Genomic DNA, 21,875 nt, shown 5'->3' on the forward strand with positions numbered 1-21,875 from the left:
AAGAGTTTGCTCCCGCAAGAGACCTACACGGTTCGAGTGGGGATTAGTCTGAATGTGGAAGGTTTAAAAGTGCCGTCTCATAGTTGAGACCCTTTCAGGAAACCTCATGTACCATGTACCAAAAAAAAAAGATTAGAAAAGTATAGGGTTTTAATTCCTGAATCGAATTGAATTTGTATTAGCACTTATTATATAACTACATACATTGTTTCCATTAGTAATTTTTTATGGAGAAAACTTGCGACATGAAGAACAGCGAGCCATTATGGAATAATGTTCCAGGGGATATTCTGAGTTTGATAAAGTCACGCCTTTTTGCCAAAGACTTGGTCTGCTTCAATTCCGTTTGTAAAACTTGGCGTTCATCTCCTGTTTTTCGGCGGAATTATGCTACGGAACTCATCAAATATCCGTCTCTGATACACTTTCACGGCGAAAATCCATCCTGCAACGTCTACAATCCGGTTTACGACAACACATTCGTTCTGGATATTCCTGAGCTGGTCGGCACTCAAATTCTGTTTTCGAAGCATGGCTGGCTGCTTGCGTCCCGAGAAGCTGAGATGTTTTTCTTCCAGCCTTGTACAAAGCAAAGAATTAATTTACCCGATTTAAACGAGACAGCGAATAAATATAGCTTCAACAGGATGTGTTTTTCATGTGCACCGACTTCACCCGACTGCATGGTTTTCGGAATAGTGGACACGTGGACAGATGAGAAGGAGGTTTATATCTCCTTCATTCGCCGGGGAGATGATTCATGGACATCGCTCACGTTCCCTAACAAGAAACGACTCTCTCATACGACTCCGGCTTACTGCAAAACAACATTCCTCACATCCTATAACCATCCTGTTTTCTTTCGAGGAGCTTTTTATTGCTTAAGTGAAGATGGCTGCCTGGGTGTTTTTGACTCCACCAAGAGAGGAGATGCTCGATGGATAATACTCCACCGACGGAACCCATGTACGGATCCGGATATTGAGAACTTTCTGGTCGAGTACAATGGCGAGTTGGTGTCGGTTTTTGTCGGTTACATGGGAGAGTATGTGAGGGTTTATAAGCTTAATAATTGGATTCCAAGGTCTTGGAAGGAAGTGGAAAGCCTAGAAGATTGGATGATTTTTATTAGCCACACCTCTTCTATTTCTCTATCGTCGCCCAGTCATAGCTCGCAAGTGCACGGAATGGAGAACAAGATTTACTTTCCTAAGTTTCATGGCGGCCATAGTGTCTTCTTTTCGCTTTCAACTTGCCAGTTTCACTCGTTTCAAGAGGATGGATATACTGCTGAAGACTTGGAGAACATGAAGGAATATGTGAATGGAACTTGGTTCCAACCCAGTTTCCAATTGTTTTCTTATGATGAGCTGGATTGGCTCTCGGCCAATCCTGTGACATATGATCAAGACCAGAACACTGAGGATAGTTTCATTCGCAGCTTGAGCTTCAAAACCACTGCTCGTCATCAAGTTCCTGTTCTGAACCGGCAAGAAGCTGCAGTGAGCGCACATCCATGGCTCGTTCTCCTCCACGGAGAGAATGATGAAATGCAGACCTTCTTTGATGTATCAAAAGGCTGCAGTTATACTAGAAAAATAGATGAATTGCGGGGGATGTCCATTTGCTGCTATCGCGAGGAATGGTTAGTGATCCTGTCCAACAAAACTAGCGATTGTTTCTTGTTGAATCCGACATCAATGGAGAGAATTCTGCTACCACAATGGGATTCCTTCCATTATGACGTATGTATCCTCACATTGTCTCCGGATGATCCTGACTGCTTGGTGTCGTTTTTCGGAAGAAGAAGCGATGAGGCGGAGGAGTATGGCGGTAGCATTATGTTCTGTAAAGTTGGTGATGATAAGTGGACCATAGAAGCCTTATCGAAGGAAGAAGAAAATCGAAGAGTGCTCAAGGTCACGAGCCATAATGGAAAGATTTACGCGTTCAAGAATGACTCGAGGCTTGTGATCATTGAAATGAAACCTAGTTTTAGGATAATAGATGTGGGAGTGGAGCCCCCTATTAACAGGATAAGAGGGGCACGGGTTTGTGACGAGTCTTTACTTGAATCACAAGGTGAGCTTGTTTGTTTAACAATGTATGACCATGGGAAATCAAGGAGGGAAAAACATATGGGTGTTCAAAGTATTTCTGTTTTCAAGATGAATTTTGAGACGATGATGTGGGAGGAGATCAAGAAGCTGGGTGATGTTACCATATTTGATAGTAGGTTTTGTAGCAGCTCATGTTGTGCAACAGAATCGACATTTCAGGGCAATACAATCTACGTCCTAGACAGATTGCACCCAACAAAATTGTGGTCATATGACATGGAGGATGGGAGCCTTACTGTTTCTCTGCCTTGCAAAGATTTAGAAAATTGTTCGGGAGGTGAATTTGTAATGTGCCGATATTAAAATAAATTTACCTTTTTGTTTCTTCCAAAAATATTTCTTTCAACAGTCGCAACAGATTAGGATGTTATTCATTTTATGTGCATCCTTTTTTCTAATAATTAGAGACTGATTGCAGATTTTGAATGTAGAGAATTTTGATTGTGAATGTAGATTTTGACTGCAGAAAATTATGATCGTGAATGCAAGAAATTATAGTTTCTCTCTTTATGATTTCTCAGTAAATTGCAAATTACAATTCATTGTCTCTGCTTTCTGCTCTAGCTGAGTGCAGAATTACAATTCACTGGGCATGTTAAAGTCAAGCCTGCGTTAAACTCATACAACATATCTAAGATGGATTAAGAATTAAGCACACATTTTCACAATTTGATTTCACAAACTTGTCATTGATACACCAAAATGAACCCTACTACTGCCAGTTCAAACGTCCAAAAAGCAGACATTTTTTATTAATGTGAAATTGATGGTCAAATTCAATAGGAGAACTAACCACACCAAGCAGTAACTTCATGCTCCCAACATTGCGCATCCCTTCATAGCTTTAAGTTTCTGAACCATGTTTGTATGAACTCTTCTGAAAACAGAACAGTTCGTAGAATTGAAAGTTTGTAGAAGCTAATATCTAGTAACGAATTTCCAGGCCTATTATGCAATACAACCTGTAACCAGAAGTAGATTACACCCTTTTAGCCACAATATAAATTGTATTCTTCACACTATAGTTCATCATACTGAAGCATGTAAGAAATAGAAACAATTACTCTAAGCTAGAACAGACTCTAGAAATGAAAAAATAATCAGCAAAGTGCACTTATTGCGGTAAATACAAACAAATACAAAGTGATGAACATCTTTTATATACTTACAAATACAAAGGGTGTTCGCTAACAAAAAGGTTTGATATTTAGTGAGACCAAGAATATCAATCTAGCAGCAATTTATTCCTTACCATTTTCTAGTATTACCTATATTGCATGGAAACAAAAACATTGCAACCGAAAAACGCGAAAATAGGACAAAATGATATTTCTTTCAAGATTTCAATTATCTTTAGAAATGGAAACAAAATGACAAAACATAGAACTCAAAAAAATTCCGAACACCATAGACTATGCGGTAAAGTTACATTGGAAACTTTGATCAAGTAGCAATCAACTCAATAAAGGCTTCATTTATACCAATAATTATCCATAACCTAAATTCCAAACAATTACACACGAATAGATTTCCAAATAGCTGCATAAGCATGAAACGCACGAAGCATTTCATCTGACTGTATTCACTCCTAAAACATAAAGGATCATCATTTGAAATCAAAGCCACGTAAGTAATAGTGGTTTTTTATGTCTTTACTTGCAAAGAACGGTCAACTTTCACAAAATTTAACTCTAAATAGTAATAATAGAGCTGTTAATGTTAGTTAATTTCTGGTTAAACGAAACAGTAATAGTACTTTGTTTTGATATTGTCCTGAATTAGGCATGTAAAACACGCCCCGAGTGAAATTAGGAAAATACATTTCTTCAGAATCATAGACAAAGATGTTAGAAGTGAAATCGTACAGAATAATTTACCTCCGCAAGGGAACTTGGTGAGCAACTTTGTTTCAGCAGCTCTCTACTAGTCTACTTGACAATGCCGTGGTTGACCTGTGGACCAAATTCTCACCACCAAGAAATAGATGACGGTGTAATCAATGGCATCGTTTCCAGCAATGGCGCCAATGTACTTGAGCGTTCTTCTCTTTTCTCTGGACAATTCATAAAAACAAAATTCAACAAGGAGAATGAAGTTCCTTTAATTCTATTACAAGGTCTCACTCGGAATGTAAAATCCTTGATAAGATCTGTCCTGAACATAAACTTATCTGCTACTCACAACATGAAAACTAAATCTACTTAATCAAACACCATTATGTATCCAAGTTTCTTAAATTCGGTCAAGTCAAAGTGAGAATTAACCTAAAAAGAAGGTATCCACCTCTATTATACTTTATAAAAGATGAATCAGATGTGTATGATTTACAGAATATCCGGGAAGGATAGGTATCCATTTATATCCAGTTTTTTGTAAATTTTAATTTAAGAACAGTTATAAGGGAAGAAGCAATCAGCAAGACTATACCTTGATCATTAAAACCTAGTAGCTTTAAATATTCTTTCCAAAGAAAAATGAATTCAATAGAATTAACATTTCCTGTCCGTGTGTAGTTTGAAAGAACAAAGACGAGGTTAATATGAAAATAAATACATAACGGATTGTAAGACTGCCTTGCTTTTTTCATAGGCTTGCAGAGTATAATATGTTCAACAGGCCAATTTTGGTGACTGTATGCATGTAAAAGTCCATATGTTGACAGAAGGTTAGCCTATCTATGAAATCACTGACAGAAAGTAAACAGTATGAAAGAGAGATTCAGAAAAAGGGAACCTGCTCATGCAAGTTTACAGGGAGGAAAAAAAAGGAAATTCAATCCATGTTCCCGCACAGGTCATGCATCTCGTAAACATACTGAGAAGGTCACTTGTGAAACAAACACTGAGAAATCATGGAAACGAAGTAAATGATGCAGGGAAAACAAAACAGATAGAAGTACAACAATGTTCTGTTAAGAAATTCCACACTATTGTACCGCATGTGGGCTCATCCATGTGTCATAATGAGCGCCAAGTTTTCTAACAAAAGAGTCAAGTCCACTCCAACACCCAATAGTGTACAAAGTACAAACACCAGATCAAATGTACTCTCTCCCAAATCATAATTTCATTCCCATGACACAAAATACATTTCCACCCAACATATGTCCACTTTTTTCGGAAGGCAAAGCTTGCCATATGACTTTCAATGCAGACTACAGCAAATAGAGACAAACAAACAATAAGCCAAGAATGATATCCAAATTTAGAAATTGAGTAGAACATGAAAGAGAATCAATTTAGTAATCGAGTGGAATGTAAATTAAGAAAACAAATTAAAAATTTAGTAGAATGTGAAACAAAAAGTATCAGAGCAATCTATTTAGAATCAACCAACAAAAAATTTCACTCAAGAATTAAAGTTCATCAAAGCCTCCCATCGAAGCCACAAACAGTTATAAGAATAAAAAAGAACTAGGTGGGAAATATATAAAATAGTAACACAAAAGTTCATTTAGACTTTGAATTTTTACTTGAGTCTCGCCCAACTAAACTTATATTGTTTGAAAAGAACGCTAACCCGTTAACAACATTAACAGATAATTTGCATATTAAGATGACATAAGAAGTCATCAATTTAAGGTCTCATCTCAAGTCTTTGTTTTCCATGAGACGTCTTAACATCTCATTAGAATTTGACTTCTAATTCCAAGATAAATGAAAAATCTATTTAAGCGCCAAAAAAACTTATAAATGTACCTTCTTCTTGACCTGACAGGTGATGGTGATAAGTTCCGCCTTTTTGAATGCGTCTTTCTGCAGAACAGAAAAAAGAATGAACATATGCATAAAATCAAGAATAAAAATATGAAATAAATTAATAAACAATGTCTGAAAGAAGAACCTCTTAGAATCGTCTGATCCTTCATGACTCAATTCTCTGTCTTTGCTGTTTCTACTCCTGCTAGTTGAAGAGGAACGTCTTCTCTTGTGTCTCCTTGAGTCATTAGCAGATTTATGTCTTGCTCTATCTTCCTCCTTGTCCTTTTTACGACCTGTTTTTCTATTGTCATCTTCTTTGGCATTTGAACTATGCAGTTTCTCCGACTCTTTCCTATCCTCCTCCATATTAAGATAGGATCTTTTCCTTGATTCAGATTCCATTGATTTTTCTCCAGTCCTACTGCTTCGCTCTTTCTTTTTCTCTTTTGAGCCATTTCGATCATCTTTCTTTTCCTTTCTTGAATGCACTTCATCTGATTTCTTACCATTTCTATCTCCTTTCTCATTTGCCCTGAACCAAAGCTCTGCATCCTTAATGTTTTCTCCAGAGTAACTCTTTTTACTTTCATGTTCACTATCTTCGTTTAATTTCCTACGAGTTCCCCCATTTTGAGAGTCGTCCGGAACTTTTTTTGCAAGATTAGCTCTCATACCAGACTCATTGATCGTGTGTTTAGACTCAACATGGCTTGTTTTGCGCAAATCCGTCTCCAAAAGTTCTTGACTTTTCACTGACATCTTCAGTCTCAGGCTCTTTGGGTTTAGCAGAAACTAGAACCTTAGCAGAAGTCTTGGGAATCAGGACTTCTGGAGGAGATGGAGACACCTTGTGATTTGCAGTGCTAGCATTGTGCTCTTCTGAAAACCCAAAATTCAAAATTGAGGATAAGTTCTAGAGAAGAAAGAGGTCAACATTTTATGTCTATCAACATAATTAGTAAAACAGAGACCTGAATGTACAGAACCAGCACCTTCAACCACAGGATTATCTTCATCAAGAACTTTTGACGCAATTTCATAAAAAAGCTCATCAGTAACCTATTCAAGAAACAGTTAAGTTAAAACTGACATGGGATAGCAGTAAAAAGATGCCTATTAGATTAATGCGGCTAACCTTCAAAAGAACTTCAGTCAGAACACGTTTTATTTTTTGATTAAGGGCAGCAGATTTAGCGACTTCCTCATCAGCCTGCAGAGTAAAAGAAAAAGGACAATGAGAGTGGATATTTATTTCCCAAAAAAATGGCGAAGAACTAAATTAAATTTTTTATAGAAATTAAAAAGTCAAAATAGGTCAATAGCTAACAAAACATCATTTGAACAAAATAAGCACATCATCTTCTTCTTCTTCATTCGACCTAGGAGTAAGAAGTACAACAATGTTTTGTTAGGAAATTCCACACTATTGTACCACATGTTGGCTCATGCATGTGTCATAATGAGCGCGTACAAGTTTTCTAACAAAAGAGTCAAGTCCACTCCAACACCCAATAGTGTACAGAACAGATCGAATGTACTCTCTCCCAAATCATAATTTCATTCCCATGACACAAAATACATTTCCACCCAACATATGTCTACTTTTTTCAGAAGGCAAAGCTTGCCATATGACTCTCAACGCAGACTACAAGAAATAGAGACAAACAAACAATATGGCAAGAATGAAATTCAAATTTAGAAATTGAGTAGAATTTGAAAGAAAATCAATTTAGTAATTAGGTAGAATGTAAATTAAGAAAACAAATTAGAAAGTTAGTAGAATGTGAAACAAAAAGTATCAGAGCAATCTATTCAGCATCAACCAACAAAATATTTCACTCAAGCATTAGAGTTCATCAAAGCCGCCCATCGAAGCCACAAACAGTTATAAGAATGACAAAGAATTAGCTGGGAAATATATAAATAGTTACACAAAAGTTCAGTTATGACTTTGAATTTTTTCTTGCGTTTCACCCAAGTAAACTTATATCATTTGAAAAGAACGCTAACCTGTTAACAACATCAACAGATAATTTTGCATATTAAGATGACATAAGAAGTCATCAATATAAGGTCTCATCTTAAGTTTTTGTTTTTCATGAGATGTCTTAACATGTCATTAGAATTTGACTTTTAAATCTTCCAACGTAAACGAAAAATCAGATTAAGCGCAAAAAGAAACTTATAAATGTACCTTCTCCTTGACCTGACAGGTGATGGCGATAAGTTCCGCCTTTTTGAATGCGTCTTACTGCAGAATAAAAAAGAGAATGAACATATGCATAAAGTCAAGGATAAAGTTATGAAATAAATTAGTAAACAATGTCTGAATGAAGAACCTCTTCAAATCGTCTGATCCTTCATGACTCAATTCTCTGTCCCTGCTGTTTCTACTTCTACTGCTAGTTGAAGAGGAACGTCTTCTCTTGCGTCTGCTCGAGTCATTAGCAGATTTATGTCTTGCTCTATCTTCCTCCCTGTCCTTTGTCCGACCTGTTTTTCTATTGTCATCTTCTTTGGCATTTGAGCTATGAAGTTTCTCTGACTCTTTCCTATCCTCCTCCATATTAATATGGGATCTTTTCCTTGATTCAGATTCCATTAATTTTTCTCCAGTACTACTACTTCGCTCATTCTTTTTCTCTTTCGCGCCATTTTGATCATCTTTCTTTTTCTTTCTTGAATGCACTTCATCCGAATTCTTACCATTTCTATCCACTTTCTCATTTGCCCTGAACCCAAGCTCTGCATCCTTAATGTCTTCTCCAGAATAACTCTTAATGTCTTCTCCTGAATGCAGTTCATCCAATTAGATTAATGCGGCTAACCTTCAAAAGAACTTCAGTCAAAACACGTTTTATTTCTTGATTAAGGGCAGCAGATTTAGCAACTTCCTCAGCAGCCTGCAGAGTAAAAGAAAAAGGACAATGAGAGTGGATATTTATTTCCAAAAACAATGGCGAAGAACTAAATTAATTTTTTTATAGAAATCAAAGAGTTGAACGAGTCAATAGCTAACAAAACATCATTAGAACAAAATAAGCACCTCATCTTCTTCTTCTTCTTCTTCATTCGACCTAGGAGAATCAACACTTCTGCTATCAGCTTGCTCACCCTTCCCATACAATCTATCAACACCTTCATCCTCTATGAATTTTGATTCCTCTTTAGCATGCTCTAAAGAAGAGCGTGTGATAACAGATGCATTCTTAATTATTTCTTCTTTAAGCCAATTAGGCACAGGAGCCTGCCAAATTAGCAAACGGACTAGTAAAAATTAATACAAATCTGCCCCCTGGCTCACAACATTCAAAATGGAACTAATACATTATTGGTTAATTATTATAAACAATAAACCAGTATACACAGCTCACCTTTTTAGGGCGTTCGGCAATATTTGAAATCCAATAGGCATCGCTTAAGAAGCCTGCAGCAGGATGAAGTGAAGATCCAGGACCAAGACCATACGACAAACCCGCGGCTGGAATTGTTGATTGAAAATGTCCAGGGTAGCTTCCAAATGGAGGCGCAGTATGTCCTGAAACAGGGGGTGATATGGCTGCCGAAGGATCATGCTGAAAAATGTAGCAAATATTAGTAAATTAATTTAGAAGTCCCCAAAATCAAATAACCAACAACTTTCCAAAAATACCCTTCTTCTTTAACCTTATAAAATCAACACCTCACTCTCTCACTCTCACTCTCATTCTCTCCCGCCAAACACAAAACCCTCCTCACACACAAATTTTTGCTTGCAAAAAACTCTCTCTCACTCGCTAACAATGGCTAGGAAGGGCAAACCCGATTCTTATAGCGGGAAAAAAGCCGCTGGGCTTGTGACTAACACCAAGAAAGTGAACAAATTCCCGGCTCGCACAAACGCCGACGGAGAGAAACGGGCACCTAAGAGAAAAGTTTTTAAGAATCCGGCCGAAGAGAAAAATGGGGAAACAAACAAGGTTGGGGAAGAAAAGACTGATAATGATGAGATCTGGTAAGTGACTATTTTAATTAGGTTTTTACGTAAATTTTATAATTTAAGTTACTAATTGGTTCTAAACTTACAGATATGCATGGTTGGAAGCTCATTTTTGGAGATCTGAAGGATACCGATGTAATGCTTTTGTTTTTAATTTTCTGTCTATAAATTTGATTTGGATTGTTTGTTTTGGGTTTTGAAGAATTTGATTTGGATTGTTTGTTTAGGGTTTTTGAATTGACTTTGATTTGGATTGTTTGTTTTGGATTTTTCCAAAATTTGATTTGGATTGTTTGTTTAGGGTTTTTAAATCGACTTTGATTTAGATTGTTTGTTTTGGGTTTTTCAAGAATTTGATTTGGATTTTTTGTTTTGGGTTTTTCAAGAATTATATAGAATTGTTAGATTTTAAATCATTTGTTCTACGCATTTTATTAGATTTTTTATAAGCTAAATTAAAACTATTAAGTATATTAATTAGTTATAACAAGAATCAGTAATTTGACTAATTTGATGTAAAGTTAAAAACATGGATTAATAAACTAGTTATAACAAGAATTAGAGTAGTAGTAAGGCAATATTTGGTTCATGGAATAGAATAGTATGGAATAAAATAGCTATTCTTTACTTTTTGAGAGGAATAGTTATTCCATAAAATCATGGAATAGCAATTCCATGGAGTTACTATTACATGAATCAAAGTGAGAAATAACTATTTAATACGGAATAGCTATTCTATTCCGGACCTATTTCATGAACCAAACATGGCCTAAAAGTATTATAGTGGAATTAGGGCCGGAATAAAAGAGAAAAGAAGAGTAGAATGAGTGGAGAACATATGTGCGGGTGCGACATTAAATTGGTCTCTGTAAGAGTCGAAACTTGTTAGTTTTTATTAAATATTAATTATATTTAATAATTATATTTATATTTATAAGTACGTAAATAATTTTATAAGACCCGTTATATGTAATATATATTCTTTATAGCATAATCTGTTCATGAATTGTAGATAGTTGGTTAATAATGTACTAGCTATTTACTACGTGAGCGACATTTATATGACCCGTTATTTATAAATTTGAATGAAAAATAATATTATACACTTAGTTATTTTAGTTAAGTATTTAAATTTAATTAATTAAGTATCAACTTTCATTAAATAAAGATAACGACTTTTTAATTTCAATAAGAATAAAATAGATTGAATTATCAAATTTCCTCTAACTCGCCACTATATCAGAGTATAAGTAACAATAAAATTATTAACCATTCTATGTGGAAAGATAGACTTTAACTGTTTAGAGTTTGTCTTATTTTCTTTGGATGTAGGACTCTTCATTTATGCACCTTCATATAAGGTGTTTTATTATTAATAAAATAATATAATATGGAAATTATTTTATTGTTAATAAAGAGATATAATACAAATGTTTTCAATTTATACTTTTATTTTAATTTGTTCAAAAACATATAGAGAAATCTCACCTCAATTTCTATATATTGTTGACTACTTGCATGAATTGAATTGAATGTGACCATTTAAACTAATAAAAAAATTATGCTTAAAAAGAATTAACAGAATAATTTAAAATTTAAAACTTGCTAAGTTATTAAATTTATATTTATTATATAGCTCAAACTCATGTTTTTTGTATCAATTTTAATAAAGACAATATTATACGCTATAGCTATATGTCATTAGTTATAATATAAATTAATTGATATTAATTCTCTATTTAAGGATTACAATTCAGTTTTCTTAAAACTGTTCTTTTCTATTCTTAATTCTCTTAGGACTTGGATTAACTACAGTAATAAGTTCGTTTGATTTTGAAAATTTGAATTAGGTCTTTTCATTATGTGCTAATTTTCAACACTTAACCAAACTAATAGTCTTTTCTATAACTCAAATTCATGTTATGATCTGTTTTAATCCTAAACATTAACAAAGCGTTATAAACACTAACCTTGCTGTAGACCTCATTTATGCCAATGTCCTCATTCCGATACATATTCAAAATGTCTGTCGGTATGATTTATAAACACACGGTCATCATTTCAGAACTGTTTCTGTCAGCAATAATAAACGGAAACAATTACAAAATGATGACCATCTTTTCTCCTGGAATTGCTACTGACGCAGTGCTTGCAAAGCGAACCACAGCTTCTAGTGATCAACATTCTAAGCATGCGATCAGTGTGATGAGGCTCGCGTTTTTTACTCCATTCCTCAATATAAATCTCTTGCCAACAGTAACTCTGATTCCTGAAGGTTCAGGTATCAGCTCATCCCAACACTTTCATCTTCCATTTATATAGCCAATGCAAATAATCCAAGATCACAAACTCAAAAAAAGAGGCCCTAGACTTGAACCTGCAAAAAAATTCCAAAGTATGCAGAATTTAAAAATCTAAGCATATATCAGGAGAGAAACAAAGATTTCAAAGCAAAAGATGTGCAATTTATAAAATATAAACTTGCCACTAACAAATGGTAAATAAATTATGGACAGTCTTATTCCACAGAAGAAAGTTGATAATGAAATCTTTGTTTACCATTTGAAAACATAAACTTGAAAATCTTTTGCAATTCACAAACAAAGATTCAACTACAACCTCTGCAAAAATGTAGAGCAAAAGAAGCAAATTTATGAAATTATGGACAGTCTTATTCGACAGAACAAAAATTAATAAATTGCAAAAAAATTCAAGCAAAAGATGCAACCTTTATATGAGCAAATTTCGAACAGTGCAACAAAACCATGGAGTTTTGTAGGACAGGATTTCACATCAATAAAATATATGCATCAGATTGCTTTCTCATTCTAAAACACAAATCAAAACATTTTATATAAAATTGATGGAATTGAAAAGTTTAAAGTAAAAGATGCAAACTTTGATTCATAAATCTCTGATTGAGTAATCACCTTCTTAATATAATAGATCTGATAATCTTCTGATATGGTTTGAGATTTATTAATCTTCACACGCTATTCAACTACCACCTCTGCAAAAGTTTAGAGCAAAAGAAGCAAATTTTAATTAATTAATTAATTGCAAAAGATGCCAAAAAAAATTCGTAAATCTCTGATTTAGTCAAGCACCTTCTCACACAGCCCCTGCTGATCCGTTTGCTCACAAGACACGCTATCCATTTCATAATCTTCTGAGATGACCGGAGATCCATCTATGGAGGAAGGCGGAGGAGTAACATGAAAAGATAAGAGCCGCCGTTGGAGGCGGAGGAGAAAACACGGTGGAAAGGCAAGAGCCGCCGTTGAAGGCGGAGGATCAAACACTGTGAAAAGATGAAAGGCAAATGAAGAGGATAACCATGGAGGCGCAAACAAGAGGAAGACAAGAACTAGTTTGGATGGTTAAAGTTAAAGACTTCACTTTTCTGTCTCCAATATCTGGCCCTTCGTTTTAGACACCCATCCACGGCTAATATTCAATAGGAGATTAAGTCATTTTGTGGTGCCACGTGTACAACATTGATTGCTTCCCTTTTGCTTTTTTTACTTTTTACAATTTGCTTTTTACTTTAATGATTCATGGTCCTTTTCTTGAAATTCAAAATTATTAGACCTAATTCTATTTTGTGTGACCAATCAGAAAAGTTTATTGGTTAAAATTCCAAATTTCATCCCTACACTTTTTACATATTTTTTGTTTTAAAAATCACATGCGGTATAAAAAAAATATGGTTTCCCGTTCAAGCACCACATCGGTTCTAAAATTAAATCGGACCACACCTCGACTCCATAAATTCAAAAAACCGTAAAACCCTATAATTTAATCAACCGAATACATCACTAACACGTAAACCGAATACATCACTAGCGTATAGTTTGAGAAATTAATCAGTAGAATTCCACCCTCCATTTTTTACCTATTTTTTGTTTTAGAAATGCGTATGCGGTAAAAAAAATTAGGGTATTCCATTAGAGTCGAACCAAAATTCACTTGTAATTTTTTTTTTTGGATAGATGATGGTTTATTAAGCTCAACCACAAGCAGTGGAAGGCAAGAGATCCGAAAAAGGAATGACAAAAGTATCCAAACATCTAAACACATCATTTCCGTTATATGGAAATTGAGGATGAAACGAAGAGAAATAGTGAACCGCCTTGGTAATGCACAAGTAAGCTAGAGACTCATGTGAATTATCCACGTTGTTGAACACCCTATTATTCCAAATTTTCCATAATTTCCAAATACCGAAGAACCAAATGAGACGCCACAAATCCTTGAAAGATGAGTGCGTGAAAGTAGTCCAAACACAGAAAAAGATATCCACCGTTGGAGGCGAAACCCAAACAAGATCACATTTTGCCAAAATATAAGACCAAAATCTCCAAGTAAAACTACAATGGCAAATGATATGCATACTCGATTCCTCCAAATTACACACCAAGCAACCAATGAGATCAGAAATTAAAATACCTCTTGCCACCAATGAAGTATTAGAAAAAATTCTATCATGAACAAGAAGCCATGTGAAAAATTGAATCCTAGGAGCCACCTTCATTTTCCAGAGTAAGTGAAATAAATTATTGCTGCCATATGAATTTGATACCTGCTGAATTGATAGAGAAATATCTCTAATTATGAACTCATTTTTCCCTTTCCAACTAAAAGAATCCGACCTGTTGACTATCAAAGGAGCTGCTGAACTCTCCAAAATAAAAACTGAGTAATTTAGTTTGAAAAGTTAAACTTTCTAAAAGAATACTTCAGTTTGTAAATATCAACACCACACTTATTGGTTCATTTTGATTTTTTTATTTCGATCGGATTTTACACATTCCTAATAAAAGAATTGTGGCAATCGGTAAATCGACCAAAGCATCGTACTTTTTTTACTGTTATTCTAATATACATTGTACTTAAATAATAGTATTAATTTTTTAATTTGTTTTATTTAGATTTTTTATCATAAAACAAAAAAAGAAAGATGTATCAATATTGCTATCCTCTATTGTAATACATCATTCATTTTAAAACGTTAATAAATTATTATAAATTTTAATAATTGAAGAGAGAAAGCGTTTATGAGAGAAATTGAATCCACAATCTAGCATAATGTTGCTGCACGCTTATATCGTTTGAGCTATTGTCCGTCGGTAAACGTTAATAATGTTAGTCTATTTGTTCGTTTAGTATTATGTATGTGGTGAGTGGCCTTCATTTTTTTAATACTGAATAATAAATATAAAGGGGAATATATTAATATCCTTACACCTCTTTTAATTTGTATTTAATATGATTATCCTTAATTAATATAAAATATTAACTAAATTAAACTAATCCTAATATAAATGTATTTTCGCCAATAGTCTCCACACTTTAAAATGAGAAATTGATATACTCCATTTAAAAATAATTATAATTATTATCTCAATAAAAAAAGAGAAAATATCACTTTTATTTTTTTATTCTAAGATTTATCTCTATTATAATAATATATATTTTTTATTATTTTACTATAACTATTTTTATACTCTACCATCTGTTACTTCTCTCTCTCTTTTTTCTCTCTTTTCTCTCTGTTTTTTCCATTCTTTTTTTCGTTTTTTTCCATCGCTCTGGCATCACTTTATCATTCTTGGGTTTTTGATATTCTTGTGCCTCATAGGCAATAAAAATTCCAGTTGTGTGCCTCTTTGGAATTTAATTCCAAAAAGGTGTCTGGTCCCACGCGTTCCGCATTGTAGAAATGCGGAACACGTGGCGTTCCGCATTCCTACAATGCGGAACGCTTTAAGCAGCTGATTAATTGCTTAATCAGCTGCTTAGCAACGTTCCGCATTGTAGCAATGTGGAACGTTGCTTCTCCCCAATGATTGGGGAGCACTTTTGTCTCCCCAATCATTGGGGAGATGCAAATGATTGGGCCAATAAATAATTTTAACAAATATAATATTAATAAACGATATAAATTAATAACGATTTTAAATTAATTAACAAATGATATAATTTTAGAAATCAATATAAATTAATAAACGATTTTCTATTGAACCTTCATTAAATAAATAAAAGAAAAAATAAAACACTGAAAGTGGTTGACTAGAAATGACCGATAAGCTATAGAGTAAAAGTTGACAAACTCTTGCCAACCCTTCTAGAACCAAATCTCACCGTCAGATTTCACTAAATCTAGTTTCCATTTTGCACCACTTGGAACCTTGAGGACTACTGAACTTGACAGATTGTTTCTGTAGAGTCTGGCAAATTTTCTTGGAATATACTGTGCATATACATAGAAATTTATATGTTCATGGTGAAGTTAGAAAGTCTATCTTCTTATAAGTTATGCAGATCAAAAAATTGATTAAAAAAAGATAAAAGGACGTACAAGCTTGCCATCACGAAGGGCGTCGTCAAGAATAATCTTGAAAAAACGGGGTATTTTTGATTTGAACATAGGCCTTCCGTCGTCTCTTAGAGGACAAGAATCCATTCGGAAACTCAAAATCAGTTTGTTGTTCTGTAATGAGAGTGAGTGAGGTGTGTTTATTTTAGAGACTAAGTTATATATGCAAAACCAAGGCTCAGAGATACAAATTAAGTGAACTACATGCGGTAGTTGGCTCCGGTATCCAGATATTTTCAATTTGTTAAAATTAGTAGTTAAATCAAACAAGCATTTAAATCGATTTTTAATATATTTAATTTATAGTGTTTATTAAAAAAATTAAAAAAAAATTGTTTTTTTTTAATAAAGTTCAGCAATGATTGGGCACTAAATGCCCAATCATTGCAGTCCCAATGATTGGGGAGACAAAACTGTCTCCCCAATCATTGGGGAAGCACGTTCCGCATTCCTAGAATGCGGAACGTGTTTAAGCAGCTGATTAACTTTGTTAATCAGCTGCTGCCCTTGTTCCGCATTCTAAGAATGCGGAACCCCATCCGTTCCGCATTCCTAGAATGCGGAACGAGTGGGACCAGGCACTCTTTCGGAATTAATTCTGAAAGAGGCACTGAATTGGAAATTCGGGTGCCTTTGAGGCACCCAAATATCAAAAACCCATCATTCTTTCATATTTAATTTTGGCGATTTTTTCTTAACTCGTAGTTACTATTGTGATTTAGTTTAACTTTCAGATTTAAAAAAATTGTTTGAAAAAATAATTTTCTACAAAAAATAACACATGATTATCATTTTGGTATTATTGATTACCATTTCAGTATCACGACACTGCAGCTTTTTTAATAGAAAACAATACTTGATTATCATATCATTATCCTTATATTATCGTATCAGTGTCATATCAGTATCAGAACATTAAACGACAGACAATGACCATGTCAGTATCATTATCATACTATTATACGTTTGCAGGCACAAACTTCGTCATCATTTCACTATTTTAGGATGTTGCTTTTATTTCTCTTTGGATCACACAAACGAAGTTATGGAAAGATTATTTTGAGGGCTATAAATATCATACCTTTATGTATGTATGAATGTTCAAAACTTAAGCATTCAAACCGTTAAAACAAACTTCAACTACTTGCATGAAAAACCTTTTAAAACTAGTTTGGCTGTGAGTTAATCATTAAAACTCAATCACTGTTGTTTGTTGGTTTCTAATTTTGCCTATGTAAAAACTACAGTTGTTGTTGGTTTTTAGTTTTGCCCTTATGAAAAACTAGTGGTTATCTGTTTTGTTAATTTTGCCTTCCATGAAAAGTTAAGCATTTTTATTTATCTAGGTTAAGCCTTGAAAAAATTAAGTTGAAAGTTAAATCTCAAGTTTGAGTAAAGTGGATATAGATATGAGTTTAAATCGGATAATAATCACTTATGACCCCTGACTTTTGAGCATACATGTATAAAATCTCCTGATGTTTAAAAACGGGCACGAACCTCCTAATATTTGTGGCGGCGCTCACAAAACCCTCTGAGGACGAAAATATCCCTGATGCCGTCTTTCCTGGTCAATTAACATTCTTAAAAAAAATGACGGTGCCATATCATCTGACACGTCATCAAAAAAATTAAAACACCCAAGATATCCCAACTCAATCCAACCCAACTCAATTTAACCCAAACTATTTGGTTAGCCCATCCACCACCGACTCGACCACCGCCGCCGCCTGACCACCGCCGAAAATTTTTCGGTCATCTTCTCCAAGTTAATGATGACCGGAAAATTTTCCGGTCATCGAAAAAGGAACAGATCCGCCGGATCAGTTTTTGAGGAACAGCGCAGCCGGATCTGTTCCTGAGGAACAGATCCATGTCAAAGATGACCGGAAAATTTTTCGGCGTTGGTTGGGTAGCGACAGTGGTCGGGTGGGGGTAATGGTAGGGTTGGTTGTTGGATTAATCTAATGGTTTAGATTAGATTGGGTTGATTTTTTTTTTAATCTTTTTCTAAATTAAATTAAGGGTTGGGTGTTTGAAATTTTAAAGGTATTTTGTTAATATGGCAGCTGACGTGGTGCCGTCATCCATGCTTTTTACATTTTAAAATCCTCGGCTTTTATTTTGTAAATAATACATCATTTGTTTTATAGTACTAGTTTTGCATTAGGTGCTACGCACGTGGCTCGTGGTGTGCCTTATCAATTTATGTATTAATTAAATTTTATTATAATTATACAAATTTGTTTAATTTATAACCAACATAAAATTTAACTTAATTATTATAATACCCCAAAATATTTAAGTATTTTATTGGACCATGTGTCCAGTTCTGATTCGCCAGAGTGGCGATATCGGGAATAATTTCCAAGAAATCAAAGTAATTATGCGGAATTTAATATCATATTCCAATTCTAAAGTTGAAATTTGAATTGAAAGGAAAAATATCAAGAAAAGTCCCAAACTAGAGTTCAGGGACTAAAGTGGTAATTTAACCAATCAAGTCCCGAAAAAAGGTAATTATTTCGCCAAGGTCCGCGAAATATTTTATAGTAATAGTGGTAAGGGTTTCGGGTCAATCGGAGACCTTTTAAAATTTGGACGCGGATGCATTTTGGGCTAAATTGCAACTTTTGAAAAGTTCAAGGACCAAAGTGCAAATTAGCCAATTAAATATCGAGGGTAGTAATTAAAAGATTAGTGACGGAAAATAATAATATTGAGTTAGTATTATTTATTTGGATATAAATAATACGTATAAGATGGATAATTAATCATTTGGTTAAAAGAGTAAGTTTAAAAGAGAAATGGTTTAAGTTAAAGAGTTAAAGGACTAAAATGGCTAATTAGCCAAATATATGTATATGATTTGAAGGAGCTGGAACCATCCATAGAAGAGAATGAAAGAAATGTTACAGAGCGAGAGAAATTCGACGATCGATTACGATCCGTCGCCGTTTCTCGTCCAAATCGCGAGTTCTTTATATCGATTCGTTCGGAATTTGATTCTCTATCAACTAAGGGCATCAAACTAAGGTAAAATTGAAGTTTGATTTCGGAATTTGATAGATTTAGGGCTGTTTTGGTTTGAAACGAATCAAACGAACCGTAATCACGTCGGTTTTGACGTTTTTGATGATTATTGAGTTGAATATTGTATTATATTGATATAGAAACATGTTGGGATGAGTTAGGAATGTCGGGAGCATGACGAGATGAGGTTTGATGCTGTTTGAAGGTATCGCACGACGTGCAACAATGTCTCACGACGTGCGACATAACTTCGTGACGCGAGCGGGCTTGCGATTGGCATAATTTCTTCGTTCGGACTCGGAATTGAGCGATTCTCGCGGCCACGGAACGAGGAAAGGATCCTCTATCATTTTGCAGCATCAAATCAAGGTAAGAGTTTCGTTTTAATGGTGAAATTTGCTGAGTTAGTGGCTGTTTCGTTTGAAAAGTTACGTTTGAATCGTTCGGATATAAATCGAGTTGCTCTTGATACGTTTGAGGTGTAAAAGGATAAGTTAAGTGTTTATATGAGTTAGATGCGACTTGGTATGAGCTTTGGATGATTTGGGGCCTCAGAAATGGTCCAGAACACGTCGGACACATCGTACCCGAAGTGGGCACGACGTGCACCACCAGAAGTGCACGACGTGCACCACAAGGGTGCACGACGTGCACCAGTGAAGGGCACGTCGTGCCCTTCATGAAAAATGAAGGGCACGATGTGCCAAGCTGGCACGACGTGCCCTACTTCAATCGTGACCTCCGAGGGACTTCCGGGAGCGAAAATTGGCTTCCGATGACATGATACGGGCGTAGAACTCTGACAAATGTCTTAAAATGAATATTAATAAGACATTATAGCAATGAACATTAACATGATGAGTAATCAAAATATGAATAGAGATCTATATAGAAAGATACGTTTAGAGCACGACGTTCGTGCTTTTGTCGTGTTAGGTATCTAGTGCAGTTTTTAAGAATAGGATTCTCTAAGTATATGTTTTGATGATATAATCCTATGATAGATGTGACGGACTATTGAGCTACGAGTATGACGAACCAAGAAGCTCGACGAGGATTGACGGACCAGTCTCCTAGAGCTTACGTTCGGATATAAGGAATAGCGGTCACTGTGAGTTGCATCTTACTTTCGCGTATTTTTTATAAAAGCTAATTTCATATATGATAAGTATTTCTGTGAAATACATCGCATTTATGTGATTTGTTTGTATGAGATATTGTTATGTTCGATTGCTTTGATGTATCAACTTTGTGGTAATGTCTCGAGTCTGTATGATATATGAGAGAATAGTTCGTGCGATTCGAATTAAACACATCGGTTGGCTTCGCTATCGATGTCAGACATATCAGATACATCGGTTGGCTTCGCTATCAATGTCAGACGTATGAGATACATCGGTTGGTTTCGCTATCGATGTCAGGCATATAGGATACATCGGTTGGCTTCGCTATCGATGTCAGGCATGCAGGATACATCGGTTGGCTTCGCTATCGATGTCAGGTGGATGAGGTTAAGTATGATAGTTATTAAATGAAAAATCATAAATTATATTTTGAGTATGCGATGTTATAATTTTAATAATACCATTAGTAACTTGCAAACTCACTCAGTATTTTCCCAAATACTGACCCCTCATTCTGATGTTTGCAGGTATTAGAAGTCGGATCAGACAAGCCACCTCCATTGTGCCAGAAGTCATTGGACTTGCACAAGTATGAGTTCCTAGAGCTGCAGTAGTCAGTAGTTGTCAGTATTAGATAGACGCTTTAACTTCAAATGGTATTTTAAATGTAAACTCTGATATAATATTTTAATAACTATAATTATATTATTTAAAAGAGTTTTCCAAAAATATTTTATAAACAATATTATACTTTTAAATGCGAAAAATTTATAACTGTTTTAGGCTTGCTACGGGTTTCGGAGCTACCACTCCCATTCCTTAGCGCCGGTCTCGGCTCAATAATTTGGGTCGTGACAATTATGTTGGAGATTTAATTCAAATTACATTTATTTTAAGATTTTTGAATTTATAAACTTTATTTTATATATATTCTCTGAATGTAATTTTTTTTTATTAATAACTATTGGAATTTTTCTGATGAATTATTGGAATTTTTTATATTAAACAAATATATTTGTAATAATTTCACATTAACATGTCTAAAATTTTTGTTTATTGTTTTATTAAATAGCCTAATAAAATCATTAACACCCCACTGACGTTCGTAGTATTGAGGGCCAAAAAGACTATATTTTTCTATTACAACTCAAACTTGTAAAATTCCAACAAAAAGAAAAGTTAGAGAAATTAGTGGCATATTAGGATTGTAATACGTTACCAATCACAATTGTAATTGTGTTAGGATTGTGAAAATTAGACATCCACAATTTTTTTTTTGAAAAGAGATTATCATTAACTAAAGGCAAAACCCATGGAAAAACCCATGTACTTTACCTATTTTGTTCAAGAGGCCCCTGGCTCAAAGTTTGTCACGTTTGGATCCCTGTACTTGTCATAATCTTTATTTTAAAGCCCTTTAGTGGACGGAATTTGGCAAGTTTATCACACTCTCCGTTAGTGAGAGTGAAATAAAAAATAAAAAATGACAAGATAATTTTTTTTAATAAAAATTGTGATATGGTAATTAATTTTTATATA

At 34.5% G+C, this 21,875-nt stretch overlaps 3 protein-coding genes across 8 annotated transcripts; 1 reads left to right on the forward strand and 2 right to left on the reverse strand.

Annotated features, from left to right (window-relative positions):
- The first annotated feature begins 212 nt into the window (after positions 1 to 212).
- Positions 213 to 2,477, forward strand: LOC126657298 (uncharacterized). Its single transcript, XM_050351965.2, has one exon. The coding sequence runs from the start codon at positions 228 to 230 to the stop codon at positions 2,421 to 2,423; it is 2,196 nt and encodes a 731-aa protein (XP_050207922.2). The 5' UTR covers positions 213 to 227; the 3' UTR covers positions 2,424 to 2,477.
- A 126-nt stretch (positions 2,478 to 2,603) lies between these two features.
- Positions 2,604 to 8,333, reverse strand: LOC126654645 (uncharacterized). Of its 6 annotated transcripts, none has more exons than XM_050348575.2 (8): positions 8,161 to 8,333; positions 8,016 to 8,072; positions 6,957 to 7,031; positions 6,793 to 6,843; positions 5,964 to 6,700; positions 5,819 to 5,875; positions 3,998 to 4,173; positions 2,604 to 3,082 (listed from the first exon to the last, which is right to left on the reverse strand). In XM_050348575.2, exons 5-7 carry the CDS (start codon positions 6,578 to 6,580, stop codon positions 4,044 to 4,046), a joined length of 804 nt encoding a protein of 267 aa, XP_050204532.1. In that variant the 5' UTR covers positions 6,581 to 6,700; positions 6,793 to 6,843; positions 6,957 to 7,031; positions 8,016 to 8,072; positions 8,161 to 8,333; the 3' UTR covers positions 2,604 to 3,082; positions 3,998 to 4,043. The 6 variants fall into 6 exon arrangements, 5 of the variants coding, with proteins under 5 accessions (XP_050204532.1, XP_055962471.1, XP_055962470.1 ...); XM_056106496.1 differs by having other exon boundaries at positions 6,814 to 6,880; XM_056106495.1 differs by having other exon boundaries at positions 6,793 to 6,880.
- Positions 8,334 to 8,475: 142 nt separating this feature from the next.
- LOC130014686 (uncharacterized) lies at positions 8,476 to 13,200 on the reverse strand. The gene is made up of 6 exons (XM_056106499.1): positions 12,908 to 13,200; positions 12,731 to 12,810; positions 11,771 to 12,177; positions 9,196 to 9,396; positions 8,868 to 9,068; positions 8,476 to 8,724 (listed from the first exon to the last, which is right to left on the reverse strand). The coding sequence occupies exons 3-6, from the start codon at positions 11,813 to 11,815 to the stop codon at positions 8,623 to 8,625; spliced, it is 549 nt and encodes a 182-aa protein (XP_055962474.1). The 5' UTR covers positions 11,816 to 12,177; positions 12,731 to 12,810; positions 12,908 to 13,200; the 3' UTR covers positions 8,476 to 8,622.
- Positions 13,201 to 21,875: the final 8,675 nt, after the last annotated feature.

Source organism: Mercurialis annua, linkage group LG7 (genome assembly GCF_937616625.2).
Source record: "Mercurialis annua linkage group LG7, ddMerAnnu1.2, whole genome shotgun sequence".
NCBI lineage: Eukaryota > Viridiplantae > Streptophyta > Magnoliopsida > Malpighiales > Euphorbiaceae > Mercurialis > Mercurialis annua.